General features: G+C 47.9%; 1 protein-coding gene across 1 annotated transcript; it reads right to left on the bottom strand.

Annotated features, from left to right (window-relative positions):
• Window positions 1-492: 492 nt before the first annotated feature.
• ZW10 (zw10 kinetochore protein) lies at window positions 493-18,620 on the bottom strand. The gene is made up of 16 exons (XM_063139040.1): window positions 18,442-18,620; window positions 15,561-15,695; window positions 15,082-15,183; window positions 14,888-14,965; window positions 14,582-14,741; window positions 13,708-13,857; window positions 12,460-12,651; window positions 11,805-11,968; window positions 10,595-10,777; window positions 9,323-9,561; window positions 6,773-6,844; window positions 5,598-5,755; window positions 5,200-5,330; window positions 3,532-3,663; window positions 2,596-2,798; window positions 493-2,117 (listed from the first exon to the last, which is right to left on the bottom strand). The coding sequence occupies exons 1-16, from the start codon at window positions 18,592-18,594 to the stop codon at window positions 1,997-1,999; spliced, it is 2,373 nt and encodes a 790-aa protein (XP_062995110.1). The 5' UTR covers window positions 18,595-18,620; the 3' UTR covers window positions 493-1,996.
• Window positions 18,621-18,852: the final 232 nt, after the last annotated feature.

The following is an 18,852-nucleotide window of genomic DNA, read 5'->3' as shown; positions in this document are numbered from 1 at the left end:
GTATGATTCAGTTGGTTACACACAGCATGAACTTCTATGCTGATAGTTCCCCATCTATGCCGTTCAAGGTTATGACAACTTCTTGTGGCTGAGAAGGTCACGGTCACCTTGTTGCAGGCACTTTTACACCAGTCTTGTGTTTAACCGCTCGCCTGGTCGCCATTGGCTACCAAGAATTCCATATAGGCAAGTAGGCTAAGCAAAGGAGGGACAGAGCTTTCTGCACTTCCTTTGCCAGTCCACTCAGCTGATGTAACAGCTGCGGAAGAAAGGCTTTGTGGAAGTCAAGCAAGCTGGCTAAGGAGAAACAGGGTACTGTTCCTTCTTTGCCAGCCCATTGCATTTCTCACACCTCTTACGAGCGAAAACCAGACACGTAAAAATGTTCGCACGCTAGCTTATATAGCATACATAGAAAAGGGAACTTCTGGTCCGTAGAAGCCGCAAATGATGGGCATATTTTATAGTAAAGGACATTGTGTCATTGGGACCTAGAGCCCGATATGTATATTTAATTACCTCCAAAGAGTGAAATTCAAAAAATACAATATGTGGAAGTAACGCAAGTTAGCTCATTGCAATAGAATACAAAATTATTTTTTATGAAGTGCTTAATCCAATAACGTTTCCCCACTTTTTAGTTCCATCCTTTTAAACCAATGTGGTCTCTACTAAACAGGGCACTGGATGGTTTTCAGCCTCTGTGAACGGAGGTTGGTTTTTAAATGCGGAAATAAATAATCCCGAGAAAGGAGTGAGATGGGGTGGGGGTTCTCCGAAAGCATTATGCATCCCCGCCAGATGCCAAAAGACGGAGGACCTCCATTTTAACTAACAGTTGACCTCTAACGCAGTACATGAAGAACGGGAGATGGGAGAAGAGACTGGCTGCCCAATCTGAGACGTGAGAAAGTTTAGGAGCAGCCAGTTTTGAGTAATGATGTGGACATCAAGTCAAAGCGAATGCTGGAGTTGAGAAAAGAGGCAGAGGGGAAAGCCTCTTTGGATGTACTCCAAGTGTAGGTTTTACCCAGGGAGGAAAGGAGCAGCAGGACTAACCCACTACGCCCACCCCAGTGTCGAGCGTATCCCTGGATATCCGTGCATCGAGCGTGCCTTCTGCAATAGGAAAGCCAACGCACATTCAGCATATAGGCTTCCATGTTACTGGGACCCCAGGACAGGCATGGGCTTCCCTGTTGTAGACAATGCACAGATGTCCCGAGGGTGGGGGTGCCGTGGTCCACCTGACATTGAGGGTGGGACGAGCAGTGGTCTCCCCCTTTCCACACATTGCATCCGTGTGCGGAGAACGTCGGAAGAGGCCTTAAGACGGATCGCAACCTAACCTACTCCTCCATCCAAGTTCTGCTGCATGGAGTCCACTAAAGGCAGCAGCAGGCAAATCTACCGCATTTTGGCACTTGGAGGGCCTGGACAGGCCACTGAGAGATTTTTCGAGTCTAGTGTGCTTCAGAAGCCGTTTGCAAAAGAGACGAGGTAAGATGAGTAAAGGGAGTCTCCCTTTAAAAGAAGCTGCATAGATGCCGTTCCGCAAGGATTCACCCACCAACCCGCCCACTGAACGTCCGCGCGCCCCAGACGCGCCAGGGCTCATTTGCCAATTGTTCTACCGGACCCAAGCAGATGCTGCCCAACGCCCAAAGCAGGAAGGGGACGGTCGGCAAAATCTGTACATGGGAGCCAGGAGTTAAAATCCGACAAGCAAGGTCGCAGGTGTGTTGGGGTCAGGTCAGGTCAGGTCAGGCAATTATGGAGACTGAAGGGTACACAGTTCCTGCGTTGGCTGGGTTGCCGGGTTAGGCGATTCTCCTCCAAATATGCGGGCCTGTCTCCAGGTACACCCACCCACACAAGATGCTAGAAAATACTTTAGAAGGGGAGAAGGTCAAATTGGAGAGTTGAGGGCCACAGGCCATGCCGATTGAAGCACGCCCAGGAAGACGTTTTAGGAACAGGAGGGATGGTCATGAAGCTACTTGATTCTTCCCAGGGCAGCCGCCCTCCGCTCCGTATTCTGGAACAAGGCTCGGATTAGGTTTTTCACCTCGCCTGGGGAGAATTCAGTTGCAAGAGGCCCTTTACTGTCTGCCCACCTGAGGAAGAAAAGAAAAGAAAAGGGCAAGAGCTGTTATTTAAGAAGCCAGGGGGAAGGAAGGGAGGAGAGGGTGCTTGGCGCCTTAAACGGGCCTTCAGCACCCTTTGCCCAGGGCTTTCTGCTGAGTAGCGGACTGGGGTTAACCTCCCTTCACCGCATCTAAGCTGCTGCACCTTGCTCGTTCCCTGCCCAGTCCTCCCGATTTCTGTCTCTTCTCTCCTTCTCCCACCTATGTGTCTTACTTAAAAAGGTACCACATTCTTAAAAGAAAAAAAAGCTACACATTACGCAGAGCAAGTAAGGAATCCGCACTGTTATGTGGGTTTCCCTGATGAAAACATCCCATTGGAAAGAAGCACAGAACAGACATACAAGCCAAACCGTATCACGCCATGGTTGTACTGTGACTTCCTTGCCGCCATCCTGCCTGCTGTTTCACCACCCAGACAAGTAGGAAGAGCCTATGAGGCACCCACCGGTCCACGATTTCTTGCAGGCTGGCCTGTAGCACCAACATGAGCTCCTTGAACGTCATCCATTTTGGAACGTAGACCGGGACCTCTTCTTGGAAAGGCCTGTTCTGCTTCTCTTCCGGCAGAGGCGTGAACACGTGGGGCCCCTCGTCCACCACCGTTTGGCACAGCGCATGCAATCTGTCTGCGTTCTCAGCAGAGATATCCTGCGACACGATCGAGAGAGGGAACTCGTGGGACGGAAACTAGTGGGTGATGCCAGTTCATAGTTTCTCATTTGCTTCCAGATTTGTAAATAAACTCTACTTGCCCACCCCAAACTCCTCTATAGAAACCCACATGGCTCTCTCAGCAACCTAGTAGCAGACTTTTCTGAGTATCATGCTTAGGGCGCATTCACAAGACAAATAGAACCTGGGTGTTCAACATTTGCTTGACTTCCCAGTGACCTGAGACAACACCAACTGCTGATGCCCACAAGCCAGCCTTCCCATAACCCAAATATCTACATCGGGAGAAGGTGCTCTCCCAGGACAGCTCTGAAGTTTCCCTTGCAGCAACAGTGTTAACATACGTGTGCAAGTCTTTTCAAGTAAGCTGGGAAATGGTCCATCAGGACATTTAAACTAAAAGCCTAGACTGGCAGGGTTTAACGTTTGATTCACTTTGTTGTTGTTTTAAAGAGGCCATTTCCCATACAAAAACCAAACCCGTGTTTTCAAAAGAAGGCATTTTAATCCCGAAAATGTGAACCTTGATCACGGGTGAAAGTGCCCTTGTGCTCAGCTCGCTTTCTGGAAACTAGGAAGGGCACATCGCAAAACAGGAGATGCTGCTAGGAAAAGCCTTGTCAGTCATCACATGAATCAGCGCTAACATGTCAAATTGTGGACCAGATCCATAGAAGGAGCAGAATTGAGAAGCCCGTCTGGTCCTCACCTCCAAAGTGGTGATTCTGTGAATGATCTCCGTGAGGGTAGTGTTAAGCAATGTCCCCATGGCCTTGCAGTAGATGTTCACGGGGAGGACGTCCTGCCACACTTTGCCAAGCCTCTTCAACTGGTGCAGGACCTGGAAGGGAGTAAGCAGCACTCTCTTATCGAGACATACACAGACCAAGGTAACGATTACGGGAGTAATGGACCAAGGTGTCTCATAGCATGACTCGAGGGGGAGGGAACAGCACAGGATAAGTTTAGAAAATTATGCATGATATGGAGAAAGTGGATTTTCTTTCTTCCACTCACATCATATCTAGGGACATCCAACAAAACTTGATTTGGCCGCAGAATCAGGGTGGACAAAAGGAAGTAGTGGTAAAACTAAGTTGTGGAACTTATTGCTGAAAGATGTGGTGCTCTTCACTAGCACAGATGTCTTTAAAAGAGGGGCAGTGGAAAATTCATAGGAGGAGGAGTTTATTTATTATTTATTTATTTAGAATATTTATATACCGCTCCCCACTGAAAAATTTCGGAGCGGTGTACAAGGTAAAATGAAAATAAAAACAGAATAAAAATAGTTAAAACAAATTTTAAAAGAAGCAAATGCAGAGATTCAAGGCTGCATATTAAGGAAAGGCTTCCTGGAATAAAGATGTTTTCAGGAGATGCCGAAAGGAGTACAAGGTTGGAGCCTGCCTGACCTCCAGGGGCAGGGAATTCCACAGGAGGGGGGCCACCACGCTGAAGGCTCTTCCCCTGGTGGATTCCAATCGGAGGATGGATCTAGGTGGAACCACCAGGAGCAGGCCCTCGGATGACCTCAGTGACCAGGCAGGTTGGTAAGGGAGAAGGCGCTCTCTCAGGTATCCTGGTCCCAAGTTGTTTAGGGCTTTGTACACAAGTACAAGAACCTTCAACCTGGCCCGGTAGCGAATAGGCAGCCAGTGCAGCTCCCTCAGCAGAGGAGTTACATGCTGGAAAGGGGCAGCTCCAGACAACAGCCGAGCTGCAGCATTCTGCATTAGCTCCAGCTTCCGGAGCAGCTTCAAGGGCAGCCCCACATAGAGCGCGTTGCAGTAATCCAATCTTGAGGTTACCAATGCCTGTACCACCATGGTCAAGCTATCCCTGTCCAGGAGAGGCCGTAGTTGGCGAACCAACCGAAGATGGTAAAAGGCACTCCGAGCCGTGGCGGCTACTTGAGCCTCCAACGACAGAAATGGGTCTAAGAGTACCCCCAAACTACGAACCTGTTCTTTCAGAGGCTGTGCAACCCCATCTAGAACAGGCCATGAGCCTGTCTCCCAGACTCGGGAACCACTCACCAACAGGGCTTCCGCCTTGCCAGGATTCAGTCTCAGTTTATTGGCCCTCATCCAGCCCATTACTGAGTTGTTGATCCACGGCTATTAGCCACATTGCCTAAGTGGAACCTTCTGGTTCAGAAGCAGCATGCCACTGAATACTGGGGTGGGGTGCGAGTGGGACTGACAACAGAGGAAATGCTGTTGCCGTCTTGCTCTGCTCGGGGGCTTCCAAGAGCTCCCCGAGGGCCTCTGTACAGGCTGGATCAGAGGGACCCACCTTGCCTGATCCAGCAGGGCTCTTCTCACGCTTCCTGTGTACGTGCGACTGTTCCGTGCCAAGCTCCACCGCCACTAACCTGCCGTACAGCTTTGTTTGCCGCAGAATAGTTGTCCTCGTCATCCACGTTGGAGAAATTCCTTGCGCTTGAGAGTCTCTCCAGGAGCTCTCCCTTTTGGACCCGCATCTGGGCCAGGAAACACTCCGTCCCTGGGAGAAAAGAGGAAGAAGGAACGTCATCCTGGGAGAGAGTCATCTTGGATTATGAGTATCAGGAGCCACACCACCACCACCACATGAGTTTCTGATCTACCCCAAAGTCTACTTCTTGATACACAGCATGTCCCTGCAAGGTACTAAGAAGATTTTTTTTTTTATAATCCCTGTTATAACGATATCTTTTTTGTGCATTTTAATTGTAAGCAGCTTTGGAAGCCCATCTAAGTTGAAAAGCAGGGAAGTCTGCTCCAGACTCACCAAGTTTCCTGATGCCAGGCACCAGGTCAACAAAAGTGGCCGTCCCGTCGTTCAGGTGGCCCCGGAACTGGTGGCCCAGGGTCAGGAGGTGGTGTGCAATGTACATACAGTTGTTGTGGTGGATAGCAGCCAGCTGGGGAAGTTTCTGTAGGTTCTCTCTAGGAAGGAGAGAGAAAGAACAGCAGCAGCTATGCTTAAAGCGTTCAGATGGCTGCAACGTTGGTTTTAGTATTTTCCTCCATACCAAAATAATCTAAAGGAAATCAAGTCACCAGGTTCATAGAGCAGGGATTTTGCTCTATCTATTTTCAGCAAAACTATTAGCGGAGAAGCAGGTAACAGAGAGGCAACAGCGGGAAGGCAACCTCCCTAAGATCATGTAGAAAACAATGAGCTGCAAACTGAGAAGCCCGTGGTTTCAGCTATGAGCTTGTATGACTACTGGCCAGTTACTCTCTCGGCTTCACATTAGTTGTAAAACTGCAGTTGTTCAAAGGCTCCTGCACAGCACACTGGAGTATCCAACAGGGCTGAGTCATACCACCCCAAAGTCAAAAAGGGAGGGAGGCTCAAGAAATAAAGACAGCGTTCCCCAACCCGGTGCCCTCCAGATCCGTTGAACTGCAACTCCCATCATTCCCAGAAGGCATGGCAGCTCAACATATCTGGGAGGCACCAGGTTGGAGGAGGGTAGTCGAGGTGGATTTATTGCTTTATTATTACATTTCTATAAACGAAGGTCTCTAGGCAGTTTACAAAACAAAACTTAGAACTATAAAATACACTGCTGTAATAAAACAAAACAAAACGTAACATAAAAATATTTTAAACAGAATAAAAATAGAGTTAAAAAACCAAAGAAAAAGCCAGAAGCAGTGCAAGGATCCCAAAAGACACCAACATATTTTAAACCTAAAGGCGCAATCCTATCCACGTTTAGACAGAACAACGGCATGGCTGGCCAGGGCATGCTGGGAGTTGTAGGCCTTTGTTCTGTCTAAACATGCATAGGATTGCACCCGAAAAGACTAAAAAGCCTGTGAGAATAGTCAGGCCCTCACCCGGTGCTGGAAAAGCCACAATGTGGGCACCAGACAAATCTCTTTGGGATACAGCAAAGCTGCGTTTATACTCTCCCGAGATACTACTTTCCATTAACAAAGCACACCACTCACTTGTGATACATCGGCACCACGTCACAGAACAGATGAAAGATGTTCCGCACCGAGTAGAAGAGCTGTATGCACCTGCAAAGGGGTGGGGGTGGGGGGGAGAGAAACAACACATTGCTTGGGTTATCACTAGCGGAGAGTACCACAGATTTAGCAGAAATGCTTGCAAAAAGGAGAATTCACCTGGAGTCATGCCCTTGCTGGGTCTAGTCGAGCCTTCTGAAGAGCAAGCCTAGCACAGCGTAACTCACACCAATTGTAGGGTCAATCACCCCCTGGGTCCCCAAGTATCCACTGCCCACGCAGCACATAAGGAGGATCTGGGTTATAAAACCTTGCATGGCGCAGTGAGCAAGCCTTCTGGGGGCAGCAAGCACATTTGGGATTTTAGAGAACATTGTGGGCACTCTCACAAAACGGCTGTCATGGAGGGGAGCGGCTTGCCCTTTGACAAAATGGCTTTTCGTGGTGGGCATGACCAAACACAAAACACTAATTTCCCAGAAGGCCAACTGGTGAGACCAAAAGAAAGGTAACAAGGCGGGGTACAAGCTCTAAACCACAGAACAACTCATTTGAACTCAACTAAAGATGTCAACTAAAGATGTTGCAGAACTTCCCAGTTCCTAGTTAAAAGAAATCTTAAGTAATGAAATAAAAGATCAGCAGGAGGCAGGTGCCAAGAGAGGCATTTGCAGGCACAATGGTGCCCACAGGTAACACATTTGAGACCCCACCTGTAGTCCAGATAAAAACAGAGGAATGACTTAAGAAACAGAACATACAGGTCTTGGTACTCACACTAAACAACAAAACCTAACGTCAACAGGGGATGGAGAGAAAACTGGAGGAAGTGATGCAAATTAAGTGCATGAAAATCACCATCAATACTTACGCAGTGCTTTACAATCCAAAGACGTTCACAGCGACTCAGCCTTAAAACCATAACCAGCATTAATAACTTAAAACATCTGCATAAGCCTCCCAGGCTTTGGGACTTCCTGCCACATGTGGTTTGTGAGGCAAAAAGAAGCAGCAAGCTTTAAACGCCTCTGCTTACACAGGCTTACCCTAAAGGATTATGTTACTGCCCTGTTTTATTGTTATTTTAGTAGTAATGTTTTAAAAACATGTATTACTTTGTTTTGCTTTAACATTGCTACAGTGTATTTTTTTTTACGTAAACCGCTTGGGGAGTTCAGTATTTTAAGTGGCATAAAAGTGGTCATCCGAGGGCCTGCTCCTGGTGGTTCCACCTAGATCCATCCTCCGATTGGAATCCACCAGGGAAAGAGCCTTCAGTGTGGTGGCGCCCCTCCTGTGGAATTCCCTGCCTCTGGAGGTCAGACAGGCACCGACCTTGTCGTCCTTTCGGCGCCTCCTGAAAACACCTTTATTCCAAGAAGCCTTTCTCTAACATGCAGCCTTGGATTTCTGTTATTGCTTCTTTTAAATTTTGTTTTAACTGTTTTTATTCTGTTTTTATTTTCATTTTACCTTGTACACCGCTCCAAAATTTTTCAATGGGGAGCGGTATATAAATATTCTAAATAAATAAATAAATAAATAAATAAAAGTATTACAAATGAATAAACCAGCACCATCTCAAAGCAAGACAGAACTCTAGGACTGGAGGCCAGATCTTCTGAAGGGGTGACTTATTCAGTTGCTAAACTTGGGGTTTCTTTGAAAACCATTCCTGGATGCACAAACCCTCTACTTATCCCCCTTGGTCTTGCTGTCTTTACTCTCCTTTCTGGAATAGTCACCAGGGAGGCAGAATTCGAGCGCTCTTCTCGGCATATCCAGTGCCTTGAAAGCATTTCAGTTGGACCTCACAGCAGGGAGCCCCTGGCACCAGCTTATCAGAAATGACAACGCTAAACTAACAGATGCCAATGGCCTCTAAACTGGGCATGCTTAGCCTAAAGAAGAGAAGATTGAGGGGAGACATGATAGCACTCTTCAAATACTTCAAAGGTTGTCACACAGAGGAGGGCCAGGATCTCTTCTTGATCCTCCCAGAGTGCAGGACACGGAATAACGGGCTCAAGTTAAAGGAAGCCAGATTCCGGCTGGACATCAGGAAAAACTTCCTGACTGTTAGAGCAGTACGACAATGGAACCAGTTACCTAGGGAGGTTGTGGACTCTCCCACACTAGAGGCCTTCAAGAGGCAGCTGGACAACCATCTGAAAGGGATACTTTAGGGTGGATTCCTGCATTGACAGGGGGTTGGACTCGATGGCCTTGTAGGCCCCTTCCAACTCTGCTATTCTATGATTCTATGACTTTATTGGTGCAATTTGACTTTCCTAGCACCTGCTGTAGGTTAACATTACAATGCATGTTTTAAACTCTGTAAGACTGCCTTGAGGACCAGTATTGGGCAAAAGGCGGGATACAAATAAATCTAATCATCATCATCATCATCTTCAGTGGCCTTCTCTAAGCTCTCTCCCTTGTAAGGCATCACTGCTCAACAAAAACAAACATTTTGACCAATTTCACTGCCTCGAAGCGTAGTCCAGAGAATTCACTGGGGTCCCTCACCACTGATCGGTGCTAGCCGAAGCCTCCTGGAGCGTCTGATAAGCCAACGCCATCAATTTCTGGATGGAGTCACTGATCCGGCACGTAGGAAACGAAAAAGTATGCCGGCTCAGCCTTGTTTCATTCTCCAGATTCGCCACCTGCTTGATAAGAGCCTCGGGCACTTTTAGCATCTTCAACTGGTCACCTGCTCCAGGGTCAGGCAGCTTAGGCAGCATTACTGAAGAGTCAGGGGTAACCTGGGAAGGTAAATGCAAGACGCACACTTGAGCGAGTTAAAAAATCAATCAATCCCAGAGATGTACCTGTGTTAGTCTCTTGCTTTTGCTACAAAAACTGGTGTGGTAGTTTAAAGACTGCAAATGCTACAATAAGAGCTGTCAGCCGTTAAGCTACCATAGAACTTTACTTTAGACCAGTTTGACTTTCATGGTTGCCCTCAAGGAATTCTAATTATAGTACTATTGGGCAAAGTGAAAGGACTGGGAATTCCCAATGCTCTATTTCATTTATATCCCAGCTAAGAATGACATATATGGTTCTTCACTCCCCTGACCACCATGTACATTGATGGCGCTATATAAATAAATAATAATAATAATAATAATAATAATAATACCCCAACAACTACCCTTTGAGATAGGTAATGCTGAGACACAGAGAGAGGGCGGTGGAGAGACAGACAGACAGAGACACTGCATGGCTCACTCACTCTAGTGAGTGCTGAGTGGGGATTTGAACTCAGGGCTCCCCAGTTCTAGACTAACACTCTAATCACTTCACCACACTACTATAGCTGTGAAGCTAAGATGGTGTGGACTTCAGGGCCTGGAAGGAAGACCACCAAAGAGCCAAATGCAAGTGGGTCTGAACTTTCGGATGAGCAGAATGCAAGCACAATTTGGAAAATTCGATTATTATGAGCTAGGGAAGCCACAGAAGTGAACCCAAGTTATATCTATAACACCTAGTATATGCAACGTGCGCATTGTATCGTGTTCAGGGTGTGTTTCTTGTTCTCGGAACAGGCCTTTTGTTTTTGGTAAAGAGAATCACACCCCGGGAACACAGCCTCATTCACATACATCAGAATACTTAAAAGGAAATATACAGATATTTTATATTTCTTTTAAAGCATATTCAGGATTTATTTATTTAAACTATTTGCATACCACTTAATAACTTAAAGTTTACATACAGCAGATTACACAGCGGACCTGGGAAAACCCCGAGCGGTGCAGGAAATAACTAGAGGCCCTATTGTTCAGGTACCTTTACGGTGTTGTGTATTTCTGACGTCATCAGGTTTCTCGCTGCCACTATGACATCCTGGCATTTCTTGTTAGCAAAGTGGCAGTTGACATTGCGGGCATACGTCAGCAGGTCGGTGGAATCCTCCTTTAGAAACCGCATGTCCTTCAAGGCCTTTTCAAACTCCTCAGTAGCTTTAATAACCTGGGGGAGTGGGGCGAGAAGGAGAGTGACTGACATGTGGAACAGCACTGCTGTTGGATGTGCACATCTTGGGCCCTTGTTCTTTGAATCCACATTAAACAAGAATGTTATGAACCACTCTGTTCAGTAGCGGACCCTGTGAAACTGATGCAACAGTGTCTATCCCACAGCGCTTCTGCTATCGGGCAGTATAGAAATGCAATGAAATAATAAATATCAAGCGCCATCGTTCCTTACTAACACAGTAGTTAACTAACACAATTTCAGGATGCTTCAGTCATGAAATAACAAGTCTGCTAAACAGCTATCTGTGTTCGCCACTGCAACATTCATCTAATCTACCATGCACAGCTTTACACTGACGTTTCAAGAAATAAGGGAAGAGGATTTGGGCGATTGTCCTAGTGGCCTTTTCCACCCTTCCTATTAGGGATGTGCTCCGCTTCTAATCGGACCGGAGAAGCAGGAGCGGAGCGGGGGGCTTCGCCTGCCCTTAAGGCGGAGGCGAAGAGGATTGGGGGGCCGGCGGAGTGTGGCGAAGAGGATCGAGGTGAAGGCGGATCCTTCGCCTCGATCCGGAGCTCCGCCGAAAAGGTAAGTGGGGTTTACCGGGCGCTGTCGCTGTCGCCCATGCGGCAACAGCAGCAGGGCCCGGTAACGCCCCCCGCCCTCCTCTCCCTTACCTGCACTTGCGGCCCAGACTTCCTGGTGGAACCACGGGCTCAATTGAAGACGACGACGGACCACGGATGGAGGCAGGTAAGGCCCCCCTCCTCCTTACCGGGCTCTGCCGCCGTCGCCGCATGGGCGGCGATGGCGGCAGGGCCCGGTAACCCCCCCTATGGGGGGGGACCGGAGCTCCGATCCGGATCCGGAGCTCAGAGCGGAGCGGAGTGGGCACAGGCGGAGTGGGGGCGGGGCGGAGCGGGCCGATCCGAAAATGGCAGATCTTAAAGTGAAGCGGAGTGGGGGGTCCGTGCACACCCCTACTTCCTATCCCCTTGGCCGCAAAGAGCGCAGCATTCACCTCAATATACTGCCCCAGTTTGCTACTGTTGTTTGGGATCGAATGCACCAAGCAGTCATGAATGAGGCACTCCGACATCTCCTTCCAGATCATGTCGCCCAACACCTCCGCCAAGACGGGCATGGAGTGGTTCTCCTCCTCAACGCAGGAGTCAAGTGGAACATCTGGGGAATAGAAGAAGAGCCCTGATGCTGAGCCACACCGGAGGCCTGTCTAGTCCAGTATTCTGTTCGCTCAGGGGCCAACCAGATGCCCCAATAGGAAGCCCACAAGCAGGAGAATATGAGTGAAATAGCATCCTCTCCCTCATGTTTCCCAGCAACTGGCATAGCAAGGCACACTGCCAACAGCTCTGCTAATATAAAGCCGCCATGACGACTAACCATGGATAGCCTTACCCTCGTTGTTTCCAAGCGTTCAAAACACAACAAACACAGTAGTGCCCTGATGGCCAGGGAAGCACACTAGGATGCGTGATGCACTTGGAAATTTCCCCCAGCATATGGAAACCAGTGGCATTTCTCCCCGCCTCATGCATAGCTTCATAAGTGTCAACCACATCCTCCATAGCAAGATGCAAGGCACGCTTATGGCCTCCTCCTACTGCTCCAGACACAAAACCTTCCTCCAATCGAACCGGTGCGGAACTCCTTACCTAATTGAAGTTTGTGAAGAACCTCAAAGACCAGCTGGATCTTTGCAAACACCTCCACAGGGGGCGGATGGCCAAGCTTAGAGCCCACAGAATGAAACCTCAGTGTGACAACATCAGGCTGTTCTTCCACCAAGGGCTGTAATGACGGGTGAGAGATCAGCGGCTTGAGAATGTGCTTCAGCAGTAACTGTCCTGGCACAAGGAAGGAAGGAAGAGGAAGCTGTCAAAAGGACTGGAAAGGTGAAGTACAAGAGGCAGACCATGGGCATTTCGCCTGGGCCTGCTGCAACATTCCTTGAACTGCACGTGAAAGTTTATGTGTGGGGTGGGCGATAGCAGTTCCTTTTGGAGCAAGCAATAGGAATGCTAGAATATTGCCTTCAAAGAAAAAGAAGTTGAGCTAAATTACATCATTTCTCTGTTTAATTGAAGTCTTTCCTGTACTTACTGGAGGACCTCTTCATGCCACCCTATTCTCCACAACCATAAAAACTACACAACCATATTGGGTACATACAACCTTCTAGGGCAAGGAGACCCCATGCAGTATTTCTATGTCGCCTCCTCTACTTCAATATATGGGCACCACTATCGTCTTAGAAAAGGGAGTAAGGATCCCCTGTCGGCAACTGGCAGGTGCTATTACTGACTGAAGCATCACCACTGCACAGAAAGTGCAGCACCTTCCCTGACCGTCTGGTCAATGGGAAGAGCAGGGGCAAGAAGATAGCATGAACTGGGCAATCCTGCAGTTGCAAGGATGATGGTTGTTCTAGGAGCTGCTCAAGAACCAATCAATCAAATTTATTACAGCAAACAGCTAGCATGTCGGAACAAATAAACAATAAAATACAGTTAAAAACTACAGCAGCAAAATAGAGTTTAAATCGAAAGATTAAAAGTCAAAATATACAGGTACCACAGGAGAAACATGACAAACCAATCTGTAGAGCATTTAACAACGTTAATTCATCACCTCTCTACGACGGTTTATAGCTGCTGCACAAAATCTAGCCGCTTTAGCTGTGACCTGAGAGTTCAGGTCTGACAAAAAATACTTTGTTTTAAATGTGAAGTGAAGCAGGTCTCTAATTTTCTTCCAGAAAAAAACCCCTACACCCTGGAGAGCAGAAGTTTTGAAAACTCTGGAACAAGGCAACAAGCTGCCATTTCAAAGATCAAGAACTTCCCACAATCAGATTTGAAACTACAGCCAAAATTCTGCTGTTGTGACTCAAAATGGCTTACCAAAGTGCTTGAACTTCATGCGCAGCTCACCCAGGATAGCAAATGCCTGCAGGACAGATGCCACTGTCGGGCCAGTGACCACATCCTCCTTGGGCAGCATTGTGTACAAACACAACTCCGTCTGCGTGACTGCCTCCAAGCTACCAGTTTCTAACCAAAAAGAAGTATAGAACATGCACATTACAGCATATATGGAGCATCAGGACAGCCAACAGGGGAATCAGAATGGGGATACATTTTTGCCTGGCCTGTCTCTCCAGAGTTTCACAAATGGGGTGAAACTTGGTTCAACAGCAGCCCAACTGAACATAGCTCCCATTTTTCTCTACGAATTTATTTTAGGGAGGGACCCCAGAACCAGATCTAGCCACCTTAAAGTCTTAATCCCGCAAAGATGGGCACACACATGCACAAACAGCAGTATGAAAAGAAGCATTTGCAGGATTCAGGCCGTCATTCCAATTGAGGAATGAGGTCAAGTTATCAAGGTCAGACTATTTGTCAATCCAACCCAATAGTGTTCACTTCAGCCTTCCCTAATCTGGTGCTCTCTAGGTGTTTTGGGCTACAACTTCTGTCACCATTGGCCATGGTGGCGGGGCTTATGGGAGTTATAGTCCAGAAACATCTGGAGTGCAACAGGCTGAAGGTGGCTTGTCTACTCCCATTGGCAGTGACTTTCCAGAGTGCCATACAAAATAAGGTCTTTCCCATCACCTGTTACCTGCTGTTGTTAAAACTGGAGACGTCAGGGATTGAACCTGGGGCCTTCTGCATGCAGGACATATGCCCCACCATGAAGCTATGAGCCCTCCCATTGGTCAGCCAATGTTGACATTTCCCACAACCACAATAAAACTAAATGGCCCTAAACCTTTTGATTGAGGAAGCTTCCACACGGCCATTTGCTGCCACTCCTGACCCAAGAGGTAGAGCATGTTTTGGGTCTGCAAGGTGATCTCCCTGCTGAGCGCCTTCAGAATTTTCAGTTCAAAGCCTCGACGGGATTCCATCGTTTTCAGATTCCTCCGGGCCTGGCAGAAAGCAAGAGAGAGTGTCATATACTAACAAGCAGGCCTGCTGGGAACCACACAATCCATTCTGAAGCAGTCAGAAGAGCCCATTTGGAACATACAGCAACCACCACACATCCACCAGCCCCCAAGGAACCTGGAATTACCTTGTTCAAGTAGCAGGCTGCTGACACGTACTTCTTCTGCGGCAACAAGGTGCTAAACTGTTTAAGACCAGTATCAAACTAACAAGAAAAAGAAAAGAGGATCAATCATTGTTGACGACTAAGATTAAGCTCTGAAAGAGTGTTTTAAAAAAAAGACCCATGACAAGAAGAGGAAGATAATGCTCCCCCCTCACCTCCTGCAGCTGTTTCAGCACACTCAGAATTAGTGTGTCTCTCTCCAGCTGTTGTTTCAGCTCAGCAAACTCAGCGATGGCCACGTTAAGGTCCTGCTGAACCTGGAGAAGAGCCACAAAACCCAAGAACATGAATAGTTGTGGAATGCAAAAACAATTTAGCTGTTTTATACTTGTCATGTCCTCTTTATCATCAGGTTTGGCTTCAAGAGATGTTCCCGAGGCTCAAATTATTCTCTAGGCATCTAGAGATTTCTGTCTATTATTTAACAACACATTCAAAAAACGATGCCATGTCCAGAAATCAAAATGGTGGTGGTGGGGGGGGGGACACTTCCTAATTTTGCAACTATTTAAAAATGTGAGCAATTTTATGGGACTTTTCACTGAGTATTGGGTTATCACTAACAGATGACCTCCTTGTTTAGATAGCTAAACTCACACTGACAAAGGCCCATGATTTTGCTCTGCGTTATCACCTCATTCTCAATCCTGGATTTCAGCTGGTCGATGTTGCCAGACAGCTCTTCCACTTGGGATTCCAGATCCTTGGCGCTTTGCATGCTGGGCAAGAACTCTATATACCTCTGGTTGATCATGCTGCAGACCTCATCCTGAAAGGACAGGGGGGAAAGTCACCACAAACCCACATCAAAGCACAAAAACGGAAAGGACCACGCAGGTCATGCCACCTAAGCAACGGACCAAAAACACGCAATAGAACTTACCTCGTGCAGATAAAAAGGTGCACCCCAATGAGATGTCTAAAGAACAAATAGCTCTAGATGCCTCAAGCCATGCTACATACCTCAACAATCCCTATAGATCACACTGGATAATCCAACATGGGGGGAACCCCTCTCTAGTCCAGAGCATAACTAACAGTCAGCCTCCTCACACCACACCCTCCAAGTGTCAGCACAAACAATCCTCTCAGCCATTCCAAAGGAAGTTTTGTTAGAACAGCTCCACACTCCCCAATTCTACATCTGGTTCCTGTCCCCGTCCCCACCCCGAAGCTGAGGAAAAGGGGGAAGAAAATGCAATTCCTTTCTGCAAGGGAAGGCTTAGGGAATGAAACAGTGATTCAGATGTTTCAGAAAGTTACTTATCTAACATCTATTTGAAAGAACGTATTCTCCCTTATGAACTTGCCAGTGCTTTAAGATCTTCTGGAGAAGGCCTTCTTTCAGTCCTACCATCTTCACAGGTGCGCTTGCTGGGAACATGGGAGAGGGCCTTCTCGGTGGTTGCTCCAGTGCTCTGGAACTCTCTTCCCGGGGAAGCTAGGCTGGCTCCCTCCTTGATGGGCTTTCGGAAGCAGGCTAAAACTTTTTTGTTCCAGCAGGCCTTTGGAGAATAATCTGGCCCTCCATCTATGTTAATGTCTTATAATTTTGTTGTGTATTTTAAATGTTTATGGTTTTGTTTCCCACCCACCCCCAATGTATGTTTTAAACTTTGTAAGGCCGCCTTGAGGCCCAGCATTGGGCAAAAGGCAGGATACAAATAAATATAATAATAATAACAACATAGACACACTAACAACAACAACATAGATGTACTAACAACAACAACAACAACATAGACGTACTAGCAAACTTGCTACAGCCAGTTTGGAAAATACATAACGGCACTGTGATTACTTCCATCACACCCTATTCCCAAAATAATTCTTTCTGCTCTACAGATAAATCTACCCCCATTTGCCACACACACACACACACACCCATTCAACCAACCAGGTTAGGACCACTTATGCTGGCTGGGGGATGCTAGGGTTGGTAGTCTGACACATCTGGAGGGTGGCTGCCTGACTCCCAATTCTTACCCAGTGAGGTTTGCTTATCTAACAGAGATCTACCAGTGCTCCAATCCAGCTAGACAACCAACTCCTCCTTTCGCCTGGGAGTCCTTCTCTCCTCACCAACGGTGAGGCACATTCCTCGGAGAGTCCCGTCCTTTGGGGAACCAACGTCACACGGTCAAACCTCCAGCCCCCTAACTTGTCGGTTGCTGCCAACCCTGCCTCTAATTAAAAAGGCACTTTGCACAAGCACAGAGGCATTGTGCTTCCCACTCCCCATGATCAAGACACAGCTTTTCAACTTGTCTTTCCTAAATTATTGCTTCGGTTTTTAAGTTTTTTTTTAAAAAAAGGCGTTATTGTTTGTATCTGATGGTGGATTTTTTCTTTCCTGAACTTTTAGTGAGTGGCCTTGGTTGGAATTCTATGCAAACAGGGAGGAAAAAAGTCCTACAATTGCTTGCTGGAGATATGCTGTAGGGCTTCCCGCCCCCTCCTCTCTAAACACGGGAGAGGGCCTCGTCGGTGGCTGCTCCAGTGCACTGGAATTCTCTTCCCGGGGAAGCTAGGCTGGCTCCCTCCTTGATGGGCTTTCGGAAGCAGGCTAAAACTTTTTTTGTTCCAGCAGGCCTTTGGAGAATAATCTGACCTTCCATCTATGTTAATGTCTTATAATTTTGTTGTGTATTTTAAACATTTATGGTTTTGTCCCCCCCCCCATCCCATCCCCCCCATGTATGTTTTAAACTCTGTAAGGCCGCCTTGAGGCCCAGCATTGGGCAAAAGGGTTAAGCGGATCTTGGGACTGGCATGTTTTTTAATGCATGAATTTTATGGTTTTATGGTTCTATAGGAGGGGAGATAAGATCCAGACCAGCTGTGTGAAGGGGAGAAGACGGAGCCATCCGATTGTAACTGTCTTGTGGCCTTGAGTGATTAGCCATCCCGGGCTGAAGTGTGAAGTAACTCCTCGCATCAAAGCTGAAGGGAGGGGGGAATGGAGTGAAAAGGATAGTATAAAGAAACCCTGTGAAATGAACAGGGAAGAGTCGGCTGAGTCTGGTCTGGGTGACGTATGATCTGTAGTTTTAGATTTTAGCTTGCTTACTCTGAGTTCTGGTACTTTATGCATTTAACTAAGTTTTATTCTGCTGAATCCCATGTATTTCCTACCCTTATCCTGAATAAATGGCCTTAAACCTCATTCTGTGTGAGCTTTGAGTGTCCAAACCAAGGGTCCGTGCTAAATCCAGTCTGAAGCAGGGCGGTTTGCTGGGCGTTCTTCCTTTACATGGTAAGTTACATGCATTATTATACAAATAAATATAATAATCATAATAATCAACATGCAAAGAATTGCATTCCAAAAGAATTAGTAAATCGTCAGGGCGGAGACCTGAATAAGCCCTGGGAAAGCATTCTGCACGTGCTCAGAAGCACCCTCGGCCAGCTTTGACAAGGCTCCGGGAGCTCTGGCAGAGGCGCGAAGGGGAGGGGCCTGGTTAGCCCCGCCCCTCGACGGTTGGCCCCGCCCCCCCGACTCCCGCCCGCACCTTCAGCTCCTCCACCCGGCAGGAGATGCGGGAGATGCGGCCGCCGAGGCCCTCGTTCTCTAGGAGGCCCGAGCAGGCCAGCACGGTTTCCACAAGCGACGAGCTCCTCGCTGGCGGCGGCAGCGGCGCCGCCTCGGCTTTCGTCGCCTCCATGAGCGGCTCCAGGCGGCGGCGGCGGCTCCTCCGTCGTCAGCGGTCGCCTCAGCTGCGCGCAAAGCATCACGGGAAGGCGACGCCGCGTCAGCCCAGGAGGCGTGGCCTACGCCGCGCGGCAAGCCCAACGTGCACTGCGGCTGACCATAGAGAGCCGACCCTCATGCAGCCTCTATAAAGAGACGGAAGAGCCATAGAGCTGCCACAGGGTAGAGCGACGCCACGGACAGGCTCAGGGCCAATGGCGGCTGCCCGGTC

The sequence above is a fragment of the Elgaria multicarinata genome, chromosome 12 (genome assembly GCF_023053635.1).
Source record: "Elgaria multicarinata webbii isolate HBS135686 ecotype San Diego chromosome 12, rElgMul1.1.pri, whole genome shotgun sequence".
NCBI classification, from domain to species: Eukaryota; Metazoa; Chordata; class Lepidosauria; order Squamata; family Anguidae; genus Elgaria; species Elgaria multicarinata.
The sequence above is the reverse complement of the archived record's forward strand: the minus strand, read 5'-3'. Positions and strand labels throughout refer to the sequence as shown.